At 36.3% G+C, this 17,249-nt stretch overlaps 2 protein-coding genes across 2 annotated transcripts; both read left to right on the plus strand.

Annotated features, from left to right (window-relative positions):
* The first annotated feature begins 1,949 nt into the window (after positions 1-1,949).
* Positions 1,950-4,123, plus strand: LOC112284193 (magnesium-protoporphyrin IX monomethyl ester [oxidative] cyclase, chloroplastic). The gene is made up of 3 exons (XM_024523767.3): positions 1,950-2,539; positions 2,964-3,356; positions 3,582-4,123. Exons 1-3 carry the CDS (start codon positions 2,030-2,032, stop codon positions 3,759-3,761), a joined length of 1,083 nt encoding a protein of 360 aa, XP_024379535.1. The 5' UTR covers positions 1,950-2,029; the 3' UTR covers positions 3,762-4,123.
* Positions 4,124-8,778: 4,655 nt separating this feature from the next.
* On the plus strand, positions 8,779-12,754 carry LOC112284555 (linoleate 9S-lipoxygenase). Its single transcript, XM_090252256.1, has 7 exons — positions 8,779-9,563; positions 9,755-10,289; positions 10,324-10,629; positions 10,775-11,276; positions 11,450-11,716; positions 11,845-12,412; positions 12,526-12,754. Exons 1-7 carry the CDS (start codon positions 8,886-8,888, stop codon positions 12,709-12,711), a joined length of 3,042 nt encoding a protein of 1,013 aa, XP_090108382.1. The 5' UTR covers positions 8,779-8,885; the 3' UTR covers positions 12,712-12,754.
* The last annotated feature ends 4,495 nt before the right edge of the window (positions 12,755-17,249 follow it).

The following is a 17,249-nucleotide window of genomic DNA, read 5'->3' on the forward strand; positions in this document are numbered from 1 at the left end:
CCGTGATTTGTAACTAGATGCTTAATTAATTGCTTGTGCTTCTGAGATATCTCAGCAACAAGTTATGCATTGAATCGGACGAATAACTGTTAGGCGCAAGCACCATTTGCGAAAAAGATTACTGTTAACCTCCGGGACAACAAGGAATTAATCTGCGGTTCCAAGTCAGTGACGAACGGATAACAAGTCAACACGCCATCAAAACAAGTGTCGGTGGCAGATACTCTCATCAGTCGTGAAGCGATTCGACTGAGATGATGCCTATCGTATGGTACCCGATCTCACAGAAATGATTGAAATATGTCCCAGTTATGTGTCTGTCGTGAAGATGCAAACTGCAATTAAACACTGAAAATATTCTCGATTCTACCTGAAACTACCAGAATTTGAATGAGCTGAATCAACTTTACTACATTCAAAGGTAGAATGCAATATTTTCGAATGAGCTGAATGACTCAATGCAGTTTCAACCAATGCATTAGGATTGATTGTATTTAACGAATTAGTTGACATCTAAGTGTTAACAAATGTTTTTATTACTTTACCTTTGTATTATATAATCTTCTAAAAATGCTCCTTTGACTACTAAACAAGTAGTTATGTTTCCAACCAAAAAAAAATTGAGGACATAAATAAATTATTGGTTATATGTGGTTTGGACAAGTACAAAGGGTTGGCAACTTGAGTTGTAAATAAGAAGCATGTAAAACGATGGTTTAATTGTTGTTTACAGATGTGAATTTCTAAGTAGTTTAATCAGTCTATCAAAGCTCTTCTAAAAACAGTGGGATCAAATTTGTCAAATAATTATATCAAAACAAAGTCAAGCATCTGTTTATAATTTAAATTGGTATTTAAAAGTCTTGGCTTAGACAAAATATTTTAAAATAAAATAAAATTTTGGCCCTTAAACTAGAACGTAAAACAATTTAATCTGCTTTACTATATGAATTCTTATTATTTGACTAGCTATCAAGCAACGTCAACCATATTCTGAAGTCCTAATTAGACATTTAAAACATCTTATAGTGCATCTTAAATATTTTAAGGTATTTTGTAAATGTCTTAATTAAGGTGCACTATGATAGTTTATTGAAGAAAATATAATTGAGATGCACTATCAGTCTGAATTTACTTTGTATGCTCTTTAATATTTAGTCCAAATATCCATCGAATGAAGAAAACACCACTGATATATTACTGTCATCGTCAGTTTCATTAGTATTAAATCAAATTAAATATTGTAGAAATGAAACTTTTCTAGGTTAAAAGCATAGACACTTCAGCCCCTCCACCTTCAAACCGAGTAAGAATCATCCTCATCTTGTACAAGCTTCCACTAAATTTTGCAATTTTTTTTCATTAAATTCAAGCGCATTGGATGTTCTACCTGCAACGTGGTGAGGGTCATTCTCCGCAAAAAATAAAAAAAAAGTAACCAAACGTATAAATCAATAAATAAATACTCATGTTGTTGTATTCACAATCACCCCCACTAAGGGTTTAATACTTCTGAGTACATGCAAAACTACCAAGCTGTTGTTTTTCATAAAATCTACGCCCTGTGGCCGTCTCAAAATTCTACGAAAAGAGGGATAATCTAGTTTGGGGTGACATGAAATCTACGAACTGCACCGGAGTGGGACTGGAGGAAGAGACGTCGCCATGCGAGCGGGGTCCACGCCCGGCACTCGCAGAGCCACCAGCTTTGAGCTCCACGCCGACGGAGACCAAAATTCTCACCAAATGTCTCTTTTTCGACAGAACCCGGTTGCAAAATCATCGCCAGGGCTGCCTCGCAACCTATCAAATCCATCTCCTGGACTCTCCTTATCCATCCCGGGCTGCCCACTCCCTGCCCGCATGAAAACCTCACTCGGGGTGTTCATCAATCTCACCGCGACATCATAGATAGGGGCGCGATTTTCTGAACTCGCAGTGGCAACAGCAATTCTTGATCACCGCGGTCACTCTCCGCTTTGCGTTTGGGTTGTGCAGTGAAGTGCATTGCTACTTGTAGCTGAGGAGAATGGCAGCTATGACGTGCTCCATGGGGACAGCAGTGGCGCCACGCTCCACGGTGGCTATGGAGACCGCCACATCCAGCTCTGTAAGCCAGCGGGTGAGCTTCGTTGGGCGCAGGTCGGCAGTGGTGGCGTTTGGGATTGGCAATGGAAGTGCCAGAGTGACCATGGCCGCCGCTGGTGCTGCAGCGCCCAAGGGCGGCAAGCAGCAGAAGAAGGAGATTGACGAGACGCTTCTGACTCCGAGGTTTTACACCACCGACTTTGACGAGATGGAGCAGCTGTTCAATGTAGAGATCAATAAGAACTTGAATGAGGCTGAATTCGAGTCTTTATTGGCTGAGTTCAAGGCTGACTATAACCAAACTCATTTCGTTAGGAACCCTGAGTTCAAGGTCGCCGCGGATAAGATACAGGGACCATTGAGGCAGATTTTTGTGGAGTTTTTGGAGCGGTCTTGTACTGCAGAATTCTCCGGGTTTTTGTTGTACAAGGAATTGGGAAGGAGGCTGAAGGTCAGTGCGCTTACATCTGCCCTGTGGTTTGATTATCTGAGTCCGTTCATGTTTTTAGTTCATAGTGTCCCCCGGTACATTAACATGCCATCGCTCTATTCGTGGTTTCGGAGAAGTCTTTTGCATTGCCTTCGAGCAAAGCAAAAGCACAAACCTTTTCTCGTGACTCTTCTGCGATTTTTTACTGCGTCAAATTTTGACCATGTCGGAGAATGATTGTCAGTAGCTCTAAGTTTCAATGTATGATTCATTTCCGAACACTACACGCAGTCCAAAAGCATAGCATATTCTTTACAGAGAGATCTCATGATCGAACGGCGTTTCAGAAATGTTGCCACTCCAATTGTTGCAAACAGCTTTTGATCTTTCTTCTCTCCGATATGATTGTAATGTTGAAATTGCTTCCTTCCATGAATGTGAACAGAAGACAAACCCTGTGGTGGCTGAGATTTTCACCCTTATGTCAAGGGATGAAGCCAGACATGCTGGCTTCTTGAACAAGGGACTGTCAGACTTCAACTTGGCCCTGGATCTCGGATTCTTGACCAAGTCAAGGAAATACACTTTCTTCAAGCCTCAGTTCATCTTCTACGCTACCTATTTATCTGAGAAGATTGGCTACTGGAGGTACATTACCATTTTCAGGCATTTGAAACAAAACCCCGATTACCAGTGCTATCCTATCTTCAAGTACTTCGAGAACTGGTGCCAAGACGAGAACCGTCACGGTGATTTCTTCTCGGCTCTCATGAAGGCACAGCCTCAGTTCCTAAACGACTGGAAGGCCAAACTTTGGGCTCGTTTCTTCTGCCTTTCTGTAAGTTTCACCTCCATTTCTTGCCTGAGTGATTCCTGTATGTTGTAGATAGTAACTATCTGACGATCTTAGGTCTGGGTTTTATCTGTATGGCACTTAAACCTGCACAGTTAGTGTCTTCGCAACCATGACCACATTGGAGTGCCAAACCTAACATTAGTGGAGGAATTTTTTTGAGTGTAGAGGACTTCTTGCCTGAATAGCTGGAATCTACTTTTTGTGCAGGTGTATGTGACAATGTACCTGAATGATGTTCAAAGAACCTCATTCTATGAGGGGATTGGCCTGAACACCCGCGACTTCGATATGCATGTCATTGTTGAGGTCAGATATTCTCTCGTTACTAATTCTGTTCTTGCAGCGCTAATATTTTTTGTTCACAGCATCCTTCCATCTCCTATTTAAAATTTTTCATTTGATCTGGCCATATTCATTGTTACTAGAAGTGCTTCTTTGCAGTAGTTTTTTTTCCAATTTGGCTGAGTAAGTCATTTGGTCTTCACTTATTGCTCCAAAATATGAATTAGAATCAAAGGTGAATTCACATACCAAACCATAGGTCAGATTTATGTTTGTAAGTCATTTTCTTGTTGGACCTATTTTTGGAGCCACCTTTATTTTGATATATCTATATATATATATATATATATATATATATATAAGTTATTCTTTTAAAATACAAACTTCACAAAAAGAATAAAATTTTGTCATAACATATATATATATATATATATATATATATATATAAATGTTTTATATTTATGTAATATTTGGTACATGTATCTGTAGTTTAAATATAATAAAAGAGAATTAGAATTTAAATTATATTTAACATAAAAAATATGGTTTTAAATTGAGGTATTACTATTTCTATCATATGTGCTTCAATAATAGATGTTGATAACAAAGCAAAAATAAATTATATCCTACATGAGATGTTCTATATGTTAATAAGAAATTTAAATTTGTAAAAGTTTCAATAGGACTAGCATACTTTCTTATTAATTTTTTGAATGTATATATATATATACATATATATATATATACATATATATATATATATATATTCAAAATTCTTTAAATTTTTAAATAAATTCTTTAGATTTATTGTTAAATCACATCAATATATGTGTATATATATATATATATATATATATATATTATTATTTTTTAGAAATAAAAAATATATTTAATCCATTATTTTTTTTTTTAGTAAGATACTTTGCTTATGTATATATATATATATATATAGATATATATATATATATATGTGTGTATATATTTCTTTTTATTCTCTGATTCTATATATTTATATTTTTCCATTAGAGCTTGCTAATGGTTTTAATTTAGTGATGTAAAGATGATGTATGTGTTTTTATAGCATATTACTTTATTTAGAATCAGATTTGGTAAATATCTATACTTTTAATAGAAATAATAGAAGAATAAAAGTAAATAAAAAAGTAATTTGAAGAAGTATAATAAAATTTAATTCTATATATATATATATATATATGCATTAATGACTTAATAGAATATATGTATATATATATATATATATATATATACATATATATACGCATTAACGACTTAATAGAATATACGTATATATATATATATATATATATATTTGCATTAACGACTTAATAGAATATATGTATATATATATATTTTCAAAATTTATGCATATTTTTATGGATAAATATATATATATATATATATATATATATGTATATATATATATATATTTATATAAATAGAATTATTATAGAATTTAGAATGTAATTTTTTTCCTCCATATAATCATAATACTTCCTATAAAAAAATTATACTACAATAAAAAATTAAATTAAACCAATTCTTATATAGTATACTTGTAAGGAGATTTTTTTATTTTATTTTATATCCAATTTTTTCTGTTGTTATGTTTAAATTTTTATAAATTTTTGTGTACTGGTAATTGCAAATATGTTATGCACACATCAAATGAATGTCTTTGTATATATTTAATCCTATTGGTTTTTTCTTGCTATGTTGTAAATATTTATTTAAAAAATATTTAAGACTACCTTCTTTATAACTTAGTGCACTTATTTTTAAGGTTTATAAATTTTTTTTTGTATTGCCTAAACTAATCACATATTTTGTGCTATTTCCACTTATAATATTTATTGCTCATGACAACACCTTAACTTTATACAATGATTTCAAGATATTTAGGATTTGTATATAGTATGAGATGTAGTATAATTAAGATTGGACTTTGCATGTTAGACTTATAGTAAAAAAGTAATAATGATTTGATCTATTCGATTTCTTATTAAAAGAAATTCCTTTGCTAAGCCATTGAAAAATGTGAGAGTCAAAAGTCTTGATCATTCACTTTGCCTCACCATGAGCAAATGCATCACTTCACTACAAGTCCCTCACACCCATTTCCAAATATGATTAAACTTTTCTCCACATGGTTTGTTTGACTGTTCTTTTTTAAAATTTTTCACCTAAATAAATAAGTAGACCTGCGTGAGGTTTACTCCCCAGGGTTTCTCTCACTGCTTTTTCATTTCCTTTCTACATGAATTAAGAAAAAAGATAAACCAAGGGATGATAAAATACACATGTAAGAAGAAAAATAGTGCTCCATGTTGCAAGAAGCATGAGTCAGGCTGGGGTGTATCCTGGATTCCCCATGGTCAAGTAGAAGCATTAATAATATCAAAAAATATTGAATTAATTGAAAGAAGAAAAACAATTTGAATGGGTTCTTCACAGTGATGACGCAACTTTCAATGGCTCCTCACCAATCAACCACATCAAAGTAGAATAAAAAACTGAAGCCAGGCGATGAAAAAGTAAAAAGTAAAAGTAAATGGAAAGAGCAACGAACGAGGCGATGAAGTGCATTTTTTGGAATGAGTTACGCAGACATGACTCGACGGGTTCTCCGAGGGGCAGAGGGAGAAGGGAGGATCGGGCTGCCCGAGACGATATTTTGGGCGATGGCCACGCTGGACAAGGCAGAACGAAGGCGAGGCGAAGCTTCGAGAGGCCCACAGATCCTTCAACAGAAGCTTGCCTCGAGAGCTCCTGGCTTTGGCCGTCACCGTGCGGCGCCCACAGCGGTTAATACGGATGGGATGGATCGGGCCACCACAGCCGCATTGAATCCCACTGGGATGCATCACTTGTTGGTGTTGAATTTTGTCACGACAAAGCCCACCATTCGATATGGTTCTGTTTTGTGTTTTGTGGTTTTTCTTTTGTCCGTTTTTGTCACATCGCTGGGTCACTATACGGGATGCGAGAAGAGCACAAAATTTCACATATCTTAGCAAGAAACGGAAATTGTATTCCCGTCTAGATATGAGCCCAACCCTGGAATTCTCTATTCCCTTGGCGGATCCGAGAGATATGCGCTAGGATGGGTCCGCAATGGATAACGCGAATGTCTCCCCCGACAACATTCGAGGGGTGGGGAGAGGGGTCGGTTCGAGCTGAACTACGTGGCGGGGAAAGGGTTGGGTCACCATTTCTTCTGCCTCCAGCACAGTAAGCGAATCGGCGAGGCGTGCGACGACCCCCAAAAAATTCTCATAAGATTTGGATTTTCGAAGACGTCGAAGTACGATTGTTGGGCTGGGGCCGGGTGGCAATGAAAATTCGGACCTGAGGAAAGAAGTGGAAGAGGAGGAGGAGTAGAGGTGGGGATTCAGGGCTTGTGCATGCGGGCAGTGTGGGCTTCAGAAACTGATGCTTGAAACGAGGGCGATAGCGGTGGAGCACTGATCTTGTGTGGCGCCTCCTCCAGTCATATGCATGGCATGAGCGAAAGAGCAAACAGCCATGACATTGCATCACCTGTCGCGCGAGCTACCGATAGAGAGATCAAAAGATAAAGAGAGAGAAAGAGATGCCGGCTTGTTCCTCGCCTGCTCTCACATTTGCTGGCAATCTGGTTTTCAGGGAACAAGATTGCATGGAGTCACATCAGATGGGTTCTTCTCCCTGAATTGGGTCCTCCAAGCTCACAGCACCATCGCTGCCCACTCTGCAGAATCTTGTCCACTCCCAAGAGCATGAAAACCACCGCATAGGGCTGCTGTTTTTTTTTTTTTTTTTTTTTTTTTTTTCTTCTTTTCTTTTTCTTGTCTTTAATTTTTTACTTTCCTTTCATAATATTAACAGTTGTGAGAACTGGGCATGGAATTGGAGACCACAAATTTCGCAGATCTCAGGATGTCTATGAACGAAACGGTTAGGTGTGATTTTTGAAGTCTTGATGCGGCTGCTTTGAAGTTTCACCCTCTGAGGGCCCCACTCACGACCCGATGCTTGTTCAGGAATAAACAGGCACTGCTAGAAATTTAAAGCAACGGCAAGTCTAAGGCCCTTGCCTCTGTACATGACAATGGGATGTATACACTTCTTCACCACCACCACGACCACCACAAAATAGAAGTGGAAAAAGAACCACGCAAAGAGAAACCAAACGCAGTATTCTAGAATTTTAAATCTTTGTCTACACACATGTTAGTTAACAGTTATGATAGGTATTTGTTCATTCTCTATTTCAAACTATGAAAATCATATTAAAAAAAAGAAAAAGAAAAAGAAAACATTGAAGGTTCTATTAGAACAAGTTGAATAGATAATTATCATTCTAACAATACTGAAGTTTTGCACGATTGCTGCTTGTCTCCTTTTCGACCACAAAATTACACAATACGTTCATTTTATCACATGAATGTATCGTCTTCAACAACCCGTCAGTGCACGCCTCAACGCTGATTGCTGCGGGTAGTGACCATCCTAAGCAAAATGCGGAATGCAAATGGATTTGGAATCCGGTCAGACATGGATTGCATCGAACCTTGAGTATGAAGATGCTATCCCCTCCACTTAGACTACGAGCTTCTGACGATGAGCAGACTGCAACTGAGTGAAGAGCTGTACTCGGTGCCTCGCTCCCGAGTCATTAAACGTGACGTCGCATGCTTATTTTTTACGTGGTGAAGTAGCTTGCATGGTAAGTGATTCGGGAAACCCGTCCGAGATTATTTTCCCGGTTTCTAGAATGGAAAGTATCTCAAGGAGCCAGGATTTCTCCCAGAGGCATCTTGCTTCACAGGGAATTAAAAAAGATAAAAGAAATTGCGAGTGTTCAGGATGAAACCATGGGCCCTGTATCTGACCGAGACTGCGGGTTTAGAAACTTTGCCCTTCAGGGGTCCAGGATCTCCTCATCGAAACCGCTGCAAGGCTCCAGCTGTGGGCTCACCTCGTATACAAGAATCGATCGCGACGATACGGCTAATCGCGTTCTGCAGTGTCGACCTAGTGATCATTGGCGATGTTGAGAATTCTAAACGGGTTACTGAGGATTCAAGAGACGGTGACCAGAATCGAGGTGCCGCACATCCATGCATGAGCTGGTGCAACCTGGAAGCTGATGATTATTACCAATCTTGTAGAATTTAAGGTTTGTGTGTACGATTTTGAGCCAGCGTAAAATGCAGAAGGATTGATGGAATGGAGAGAATCAAGGCGGGAAAGATAGGAAGGCAAAAACTGCAGGACATGGCGATTTTGAAGTTTCCGTTCGGCACACTTGACGTGCGGGGTCCTCAATTGCTCACCGATCATCAGATTGGAAGCGGCGTGGATATACACGTTCAGGTGCCTGAAATGAAACAAATGGTCCTTTTATCTAAAGCAAGTCCCACGGGCAGGGGAGACTGGAGGACACAACGGAAGTCCAAGTCCATGAATCTGGAAGCAATTCTGCAGTTGCCAACAAAAACTCTGGAAAGAAATCTTCGACGTATAGGCCAGGATCTGAGCAATGCTTTCTCGAACTTGCGGGAGCAGCAATCGAGTCCTTCGCAAGTCTTGAAGCTCACTGTATATCTGTGCATGAAGAAGTACTTCGTCATGCCGAAGTCGGTGGAAGAGAGTGCGCTTATCATAAGAAATTTTCACAAGGATGAATTCCTTCTCAAGGCCGTCTCAGTGGAGCTTCCAGATAAGTCCGCGGTGTATTTCCCGTGCAACTCGTGTGTTTACAACACAAACCATTACGACACCGACCGCGTGTTCTTCAGCACTAAGGTCACACCTCCAGAAAACAATTTATATGAATTTTTTAAAGGTTCCTGTGCATGTTTTCCATGCACAATTCAATCACGGATCCAAAAGAAATTAGGGATATAGGGATCGTTCTCGCTAGCTACTCCCTCAAACGAAACCACGACTAGATAAACGCTGGAAAACAGAAATTCCGAATATTTTTAGTGATGTGTTTCTGTTTTCTAGACGCCAGTTTCTTGCTTATGACAAGGTTGCAGCTATCCATGATAATGGAGGGTTTTGAAATCTGTGCTTCTTAACTGCTTGCGCAGATGCACTTACCACAAGATACCCCCACCGGATTGAAGAAGTTGCGGAACCAAGAGCTGATCAATATGCGAGGCAACGGGTCAGGATTGCGGAAGGAAGCAGACCGCATATACGACTATGCCGTATACAACGACTTGGGAGACAGTGACCAGCACGAGAGCTTGGAGCGTCCTGTTCTCGGCGGAAACGACGAATTTCCGTATCCAAAACGCATTCGCACTGGACGACCTGAGATTGGTACCGTCTTCCACCTAAATCAAGAGCTTGCATACTATTCACCTGTGATCTCAGTGTGTTGTGCTAACACGTCGGGTACCGTTGTAAAAGGTGGGTGCAGGGAAGCACCACGGTTAGTCGCCTTGGTCGTGCTCCCTGGTAGAGATCTTGTTGCATGGGTTATTGGGTTTCCATCACTCCTAATTCGGGGACCATGCTTCTACCGAAAAACCCAGTACCTCGAAGCTCCGCTTCAAGTTTATGACAATGAGAACTTTACACATGCTAATACTCCAATTCTGTACCACAACCACCGTTTCTGTTGTTTATTGTGCAAAACTCGTTGCGGTTGCAGATCCGATGGCGGAGCACCGTGGTGAGATGTATGCGAAGTTTTACATCCCGAGGGATGAGCGGGTAACTTTGGTACACACTCCGGGCTTGGTGCAGAAGGATGCTATTGAAGAGGCCTCGAGGAAAATGATGCCGGCTTTATACGCATTGTACTCCACTCAGGTGGAATTCCAAAGCCTTGACCAAGTATTTGACTTATTCAAGAAGGGTGGATCAATGTCCAGTGCCGATTCCAAATGCGCACCCAAGTGTGCGCCGAGTGAGGCGGAAGCAGTCATCAAATTGCGACCCCCGAAAGTTATTGCAGGTATTATTTCAGAAGTCATGCAACACGATAGATGCTGCTTGTCCAGTAGCATGGTCTCAGTCCCTCATGTTGGACACCGTGTGGATCACATACTTGAACCGCATGAAGCACACCGTAACTAATAGTGATTGATTATCGTTCACAGCTTCTGAGAATGCGTGGATGCTTGATGAGGAATTCGCGCGTCAGGTGCTGGCCGGAGTCAATCCAGTGGCAATTGAGCGCGTAAGGGAATTTCCCATTCGAAGCGCACTTGATACCACATCATATGGAAGTTCCTTGTCAGCGATAACAGCAAGTCACATCGAACCATATCTAGAAGGGCTAGACTTGCAGACGACAATCGCTGAACAGAAGCTCTTCATTCTTGACTACCATGACCTTTATCTACCATTTGTTGACAAAATCAATCAATGCCCGACTTCGAAGGCATACGCCACCCGAACTCTCTTTTACTTGCGAAGGGATGGCACATTGATTCCTATTGCCATTGAGCTAAGCCTCCCACCATGTGAAGGAGAAAACCAGTCTAGCATGAATCGTGTCGTGACTCCACCCCCCTTGAACACGAAGAACTGGACATGGGAACTTGCAAAGACCCATGTGATGTCGAATGACGCTGGCTATCACCAACTAATAAGCCACTGGTAAGTATCAATCCTACACATTCTACCTTATGGAAACATGAATATGTCAGATCCAGCTCCAAGGTAGGGTAAGTCAAATAACAATGAATACAATTTGAAGCATCGCTACTTCACATCAATATGATCCATCTTTCAATGTTCGTTCAATAAAAGTTAGAGGTTCCTGGTTTAAGGTTACGTTCGCACGCCACCATGGAACCTGTGATCATTGCGACACACAGGCAGCTTAGTTCACTTCATCCCGTGCACCAAGCTCTGGTACCACACTTCAAGAACACAATGGACATCAACGCTGCGGCACGAAAAGCGCTCGTTAACGCGGGTGGCATCATCGAGAAGACTTTCACTCCGCATGAAATCTCTATGCAGATGAGTTCCACTTGGTACAAGCATTTCTGGCGCTTTGACGAACAGGCACTGCCTGCGGATTTACTCAAGAGGTAATACCCCTTCTTCAATCATTCCTGTTCAAAGTCCGAGTATCCACAACTTGTGCTAGACCACATTAGACATCTGCAAAGGAACTGGTGAACTCGTCAATAACTGATAAAAATTGTTGGAATGACAGAGGGATGGCTATTCCAGATGACAGCAAAGAGCAAGGAATAAGGCTGACAATTGAAGACTACCCGTTCGCTGCGGACGGGCTAGAGCTCTGGGGTGCAATCCAGACATGGCTCTCGGACTACGTAGAAGTGTTCTACAAGGACAACACAAGTGTTCGCAACGACGAGGAGCTTCGAAAGTGGTGGACTGAAATTCGAACCGTGGGTCATGGCGACAAAAAGGACGCCGACGGGTGGCCATTGTTGGATTCAAAGAGATCCTTGGTCCACATTTTGAACATCATAATGTGGATTGCTTCTTGCTATCACGCAGCGGTGAATTTTGGCCAATACGAATATGCCGGTTTCATGCCCAACCATCCAACGATGACCCGGAAGCTGATTCCAGACGAAGGGACAGCTGAATTCGAAGAGTTCCGAAACGATCCCGAATCATTCTATATGTCAATGATCTCTAATGAGACCCAAGCAGCCGTGATCGCTATCACAACAGAGGCACTTTCTACTCATGCAATCCACGAGGAGTATCTTGGCCAAGGGCCCTCTCCAAATTGGACCAGTGAAGACAGGGTAAGCTCATCTCTAATTCGCCAAAACTGGCTAGTTTCTAAATCCATTTTAAAGCAAGGACAATGGGAAATGACGTTTTTGGACCTCACCGGAAAGAGCCCGAGCTTGTGCAGGTGCTCGCAGCTTTCAGCAGATTTCAAAAGAGGGTCAGGAAGATCGAAAAGATGATTGCAAAGAGGAATCAAGAGAAGAGATTGAAGCACCGTCACGGTCCTGCTCAAGTTCCTTACGAGCTCCTGCACCCCTCCTCTGAACCAGGTTTAACAGGAAAGGGTGTACCCAACAGCACTTCTATCTAACGAAAACGCTCCTCATGAAATCCTAGTCCATTTTTGTACAGAATAAAATTAGTAGCAGCTTTGGTTACAAGTATCACATGATGATGAGACCATGGTTTTGGAGTTTGCCAGATTTGCCTGTACGTGATCACCACACAGCACTCGTATGGTTGGCCTAATTAGCCTAAGTTGACAGCACCCAAATTTCTAGGAGGCGGTCCCTGTCTTTCCCACATCGTAGTAGCTAGCAAGTCTTCCCTTTAAACTGAGTAGACCATGTTCCAATTCTTCCCTGAATTTATCCAAGCTTTGAAATGCAAATGTTTCGACCCTAAGAAAAGTCAGACTCGTGTGTTCAACTTACTCCATCCTCACACCCACATGGAACGTTGGAGACAGAAGTCATTTTCATGACACCGTCTTCATGGCTCGAAGTTCGATCGAGGAGCTCAATCAGGAGGCAATCCAACAATCGGCTTTACAAGTTCGTTATCGTTTAATCAGTTTTCGCAACCACCAGTAATTGCACCAGATCTCAAGTCGACGTTTTGATAGAATGTTCGCTTGGAAGCGCCGAACAAATATCGAACTCTGATTCCCTACCATGCCACAATAGCACCAAAATTCATATGTTGCCTCTGTAACAAGTATAATTATAACAATTTGAGTGGTTGCTCTAATTGATAAGTCTACCAAATGAAATAGCAAATCTTTCTTTTTTTAAAACACTTGATTTGAATGATTGCTCAATTTTGATAAGCTTGCCAAATGAGTTGGAAAATCTTTTTCCTTTAGAAAGACTTAATTTGGGGAATTGCTCAAGCTTGACAATCTTGCCAACTAAATTGGTAAATCTTTTTTTAATGGCAAAACTTGATTTGAGTGATTGCTCAAATTGATGAGCTTGCCAAATGTATTAGCAATTTTTTTCTTTTAATAGACTTAATTTGAGTGATTGTTCAAGCTTAATAAGCTTGCAAGATGAATTAACAAATCTTTCTTCTTTAACAACACTTTATTTTAGTCGTTACTAAAGCTTGTTAAGCTTGCCAAGTGAATTGGAAAATCTTTCCTCTTTGACAATGCTTGAATTAAGTGTCTTATTTAGAATGATAAGGCGATTAAAAATCCATACAAGGTTTCAAAATTGGTATATTTACAATACTTGAATAAAAAGATTGCTTAAGCTTGATAAGCTTAGCAACTTCTTTTTTTTGACAAAACTTACTTTGAGAATCTTTTCTAACTTCATGGGTTTGTTAAATAACTTAACAAATCTTTCTTGCTTAATAACACTTGATTTGAGGGATTGATCAAGGTTGACAAGCTTATCAAATGAATTGGAAATATATCTTTTTAGAGATTATTTAATTAATGATATTACTTAAGCTTTACAAGATTGAATAATGAGTTATTTTTTTTTTATTATTTTACTTTTAAGACTTAAAGTCATTTTATATTTCTAAGTTGACAAGTTTATAAATTAGAGTTAGTATATATGTTTTAGTAGAAATTTGTTTTGATTTCATGTTGAGTTTTAACATAATAGCTTTATTAATTGGAAAGTTGTTTTTAAAAGATGTTATTAGTACTTCATACCCTAACTTGATAATTTTATTGATTGAATTTAAAATTTTTTAGTTTTTTTAAAAAATTTCCATATGACTATATTTATGTTAATTTTTTTATAAATTGGTGTAAAAATAAATCGTTGATTTTATTTTCTTTTTAAGATTACTTAATTTAGATATTATTTATAATAATTTTATTTAAAATAATTTTTTCTAAAAATTTATGGTTTTTTAAGTACTTTTTTATAATTTTATTAAATATATTTATCTTTAAAGGAAATTTTAAAATAGTATTATAATGTGATTTAATTATATTAAAAAATATATTTAATTTGACAAAATATTGTGAAATTGTTCATTGAATTGAGATATATACTAATTTTTTATTTTAATTATATATACTAAAAAATTAGGAATATTAATAAAAATAGATATTATTTTTAGATATATATAATATATGATATTATTAACTTTAATAATTTTATGAATTTTTTCTAAAACACTTATCTTATAACTATTTTTAGACTTGATATTTGTGTTATATAAATCAGACGTAATCTATTTTATATCATAAAAGATTACTATAATTTTTATTCTTCACATTGTTTCTAAATAATTAAAAATATTCATTTAATTCTTAAAACCATAATATTAATAATTATAATTTTTTTTACTTTAGTATAATATTTTCAGTAAGAAATTGTTGAAGATTCTAGAGAGTAGGCCTTGAGAGTGTCCACATAGTAAATGGGAGGTGTTAGTTTAGTGTTTCTCTTCAAATAACTTAAAATATTATATTTTTCATACATAAAATCATTGCAAATATTTTGTAGATTATTTGTTGATTTATTGATTTAATTATTTTAATGCCATAGCATAGTAATTTTATCAATAAATTTTAAATATCTTAATTTTTTTAGAATTATTTAGTTATTTTACGGCTTAATTGATAATATGCTTCTAAATTAATTTTAAATTTATTCTTATTTTAAGTAAATAATAAATATTTTATATAAAATACTAAATATTCTATAAAAGATATTTATTTTTTAAATTAATTTAATCTTCTAGATTAATTGAATATTATAATAATGCCAAAAAATTCATAGTTTTATTTCTTAAATATAATTTAGACTTTCAAATAATTTAAATTTAGTATTATTATTAAATAATTATTTGAGTGGTACATAATGCTTTTAAGATTGATAGTATTTTCCAATAAAAATATAAAAATATTAAATTTTATATTTTTAGAATATTTATATAATTTTATTCTTTGAAAAACCTCACTTAATAAAATTTGTATTACATAAACTTTTAAACTTGCAATTATTATATATTAAACTTGCAATTATTATATATTATATATTAAACTTGCATCCATATATCTACATATATCCATAGCTATTATTGCAAAAAAAAAAAAAAAAAATTACTAAGTTTTTATTTCTTTATTTGCTTCATTGTTTGAGTTTTCTTTTTGCATACTAATAGTCCTAAAATGTCTTTAACGACTCTAATCAACATTATTAAATTAGAGATTGTTGTTTTTCATGACTCTAATCAACAACATAGGATTTTATTTGATTTAGAAAAAAAAATCAAGTAGCTATGAGTATACTTAATTTGATATAAATATAATGATAGAAGACCTTAATAGTATGGATATATGTAGATATATGGATGTGTATCGATGCTTTGAATAAACAAATATAATTCATCTTTTTTATTTTATTCAATAAAATCAAATTATTTTTTTAGACTTGATGAAATCTTAAAGTAACATATATATTTTGACTTTGGACATGACATATGTTTCTTTTGGAAAATAATTTAATCCACATTTTATTAATATAAACATTATAAAACATATTAATTTAAAAAATGAAAATATAAAAATTAAAAATATATTATTATACTTAAAATTATTGATGAATTTATTGATTTTTTTAATATTCAATGTATATTTCTTTACTAAGGGAAAAAACATACTTTTCAGAATTTACTAAAAACTAATATATTATACAAAGTCTTCTACTAATTTGTAGAGGTGTAATGCAACCAATTACAAGAAAAATTGATAATCATGTAATATCTCATGCTTCTCCATTGGAGCAAGTGTAGCTGTTACTTTAGTTGCAAGGCTTCTCCATATTGGTTCTTTTATTGTAACTATCTCATATTTATTGCACCTCTTAATTTAATTTGTTAAAAAAATAAATAAAAGTAATAATAGAATAAGTTACCTTGAAGATGATATTACCATAAGTTTGTTGTTAATGGTGAAAGGATTTACTTTTGGTATATGTAAAGCACATTCTATAGATTTAGGATGAGGTCAAGGACCAATAATCAAAGTTAAGATAATAAAGTATCAACTAGGAAATATTTGAAGAGTAGGTAAGAGTAATTAGTGTTTGACATAGAATACCCTCTTTGTTTGTGAAATACCAAAAGATCTAAGGACCATAGGATATCTTCTTTGTTAATGAAATGCTAAAAGATCCAAGGCCCATAGGATATCTTTTTTATTAATTAAATGCCAAAAGATCCTAAGACTATGTGTACAAAAGTCAAAGAGTGGACAACAACTACTACCTATAAGTAATAGATGTTGGAATTAAGAGTTATCTTACTCCATACCTTTTTAGTGTGCAACCTTCCTAATTCTACATGTTGTTACTTCAAAATTTATTTTCTTTAATACAATTTGTATCAAGCAATAGCTCCTTCTCCTCTCTCTTAGTAAATCTTTATCTATGTTTCTTCAATTTTTTTAATCTCCTCAATTAAAAATATAGTTGTGCTTTGAGATTATTTAAGGTAGCATTATCGATGGATTTCAAAAGGAGTAACTTTTGGTTAGCTTGATCTACTACCTTCAATATCTACACCTCCACTATTGTATTTGTAGCCTATTCTTGTCTATAATTTTTTTTTTTTTTTTTTTGCTTTGATTGCATATGGTGGTCTTTGGCTACCTTTGTA

The sequence above is a fragment of the Physcomitrium patens genome, chromosome 7, assembly GCF_059467195.1.
Source record: "Physcomitrium patens ecotype Gransden chromosome 7, ASM5946719v1, whole genome shotgun sequence".
NCBI lineage: Eukaryota > Viridiplantae > Streptophyta > Bryopsida > Funariales > Funariaceae > Physcomitrium > Physcomitrium patens.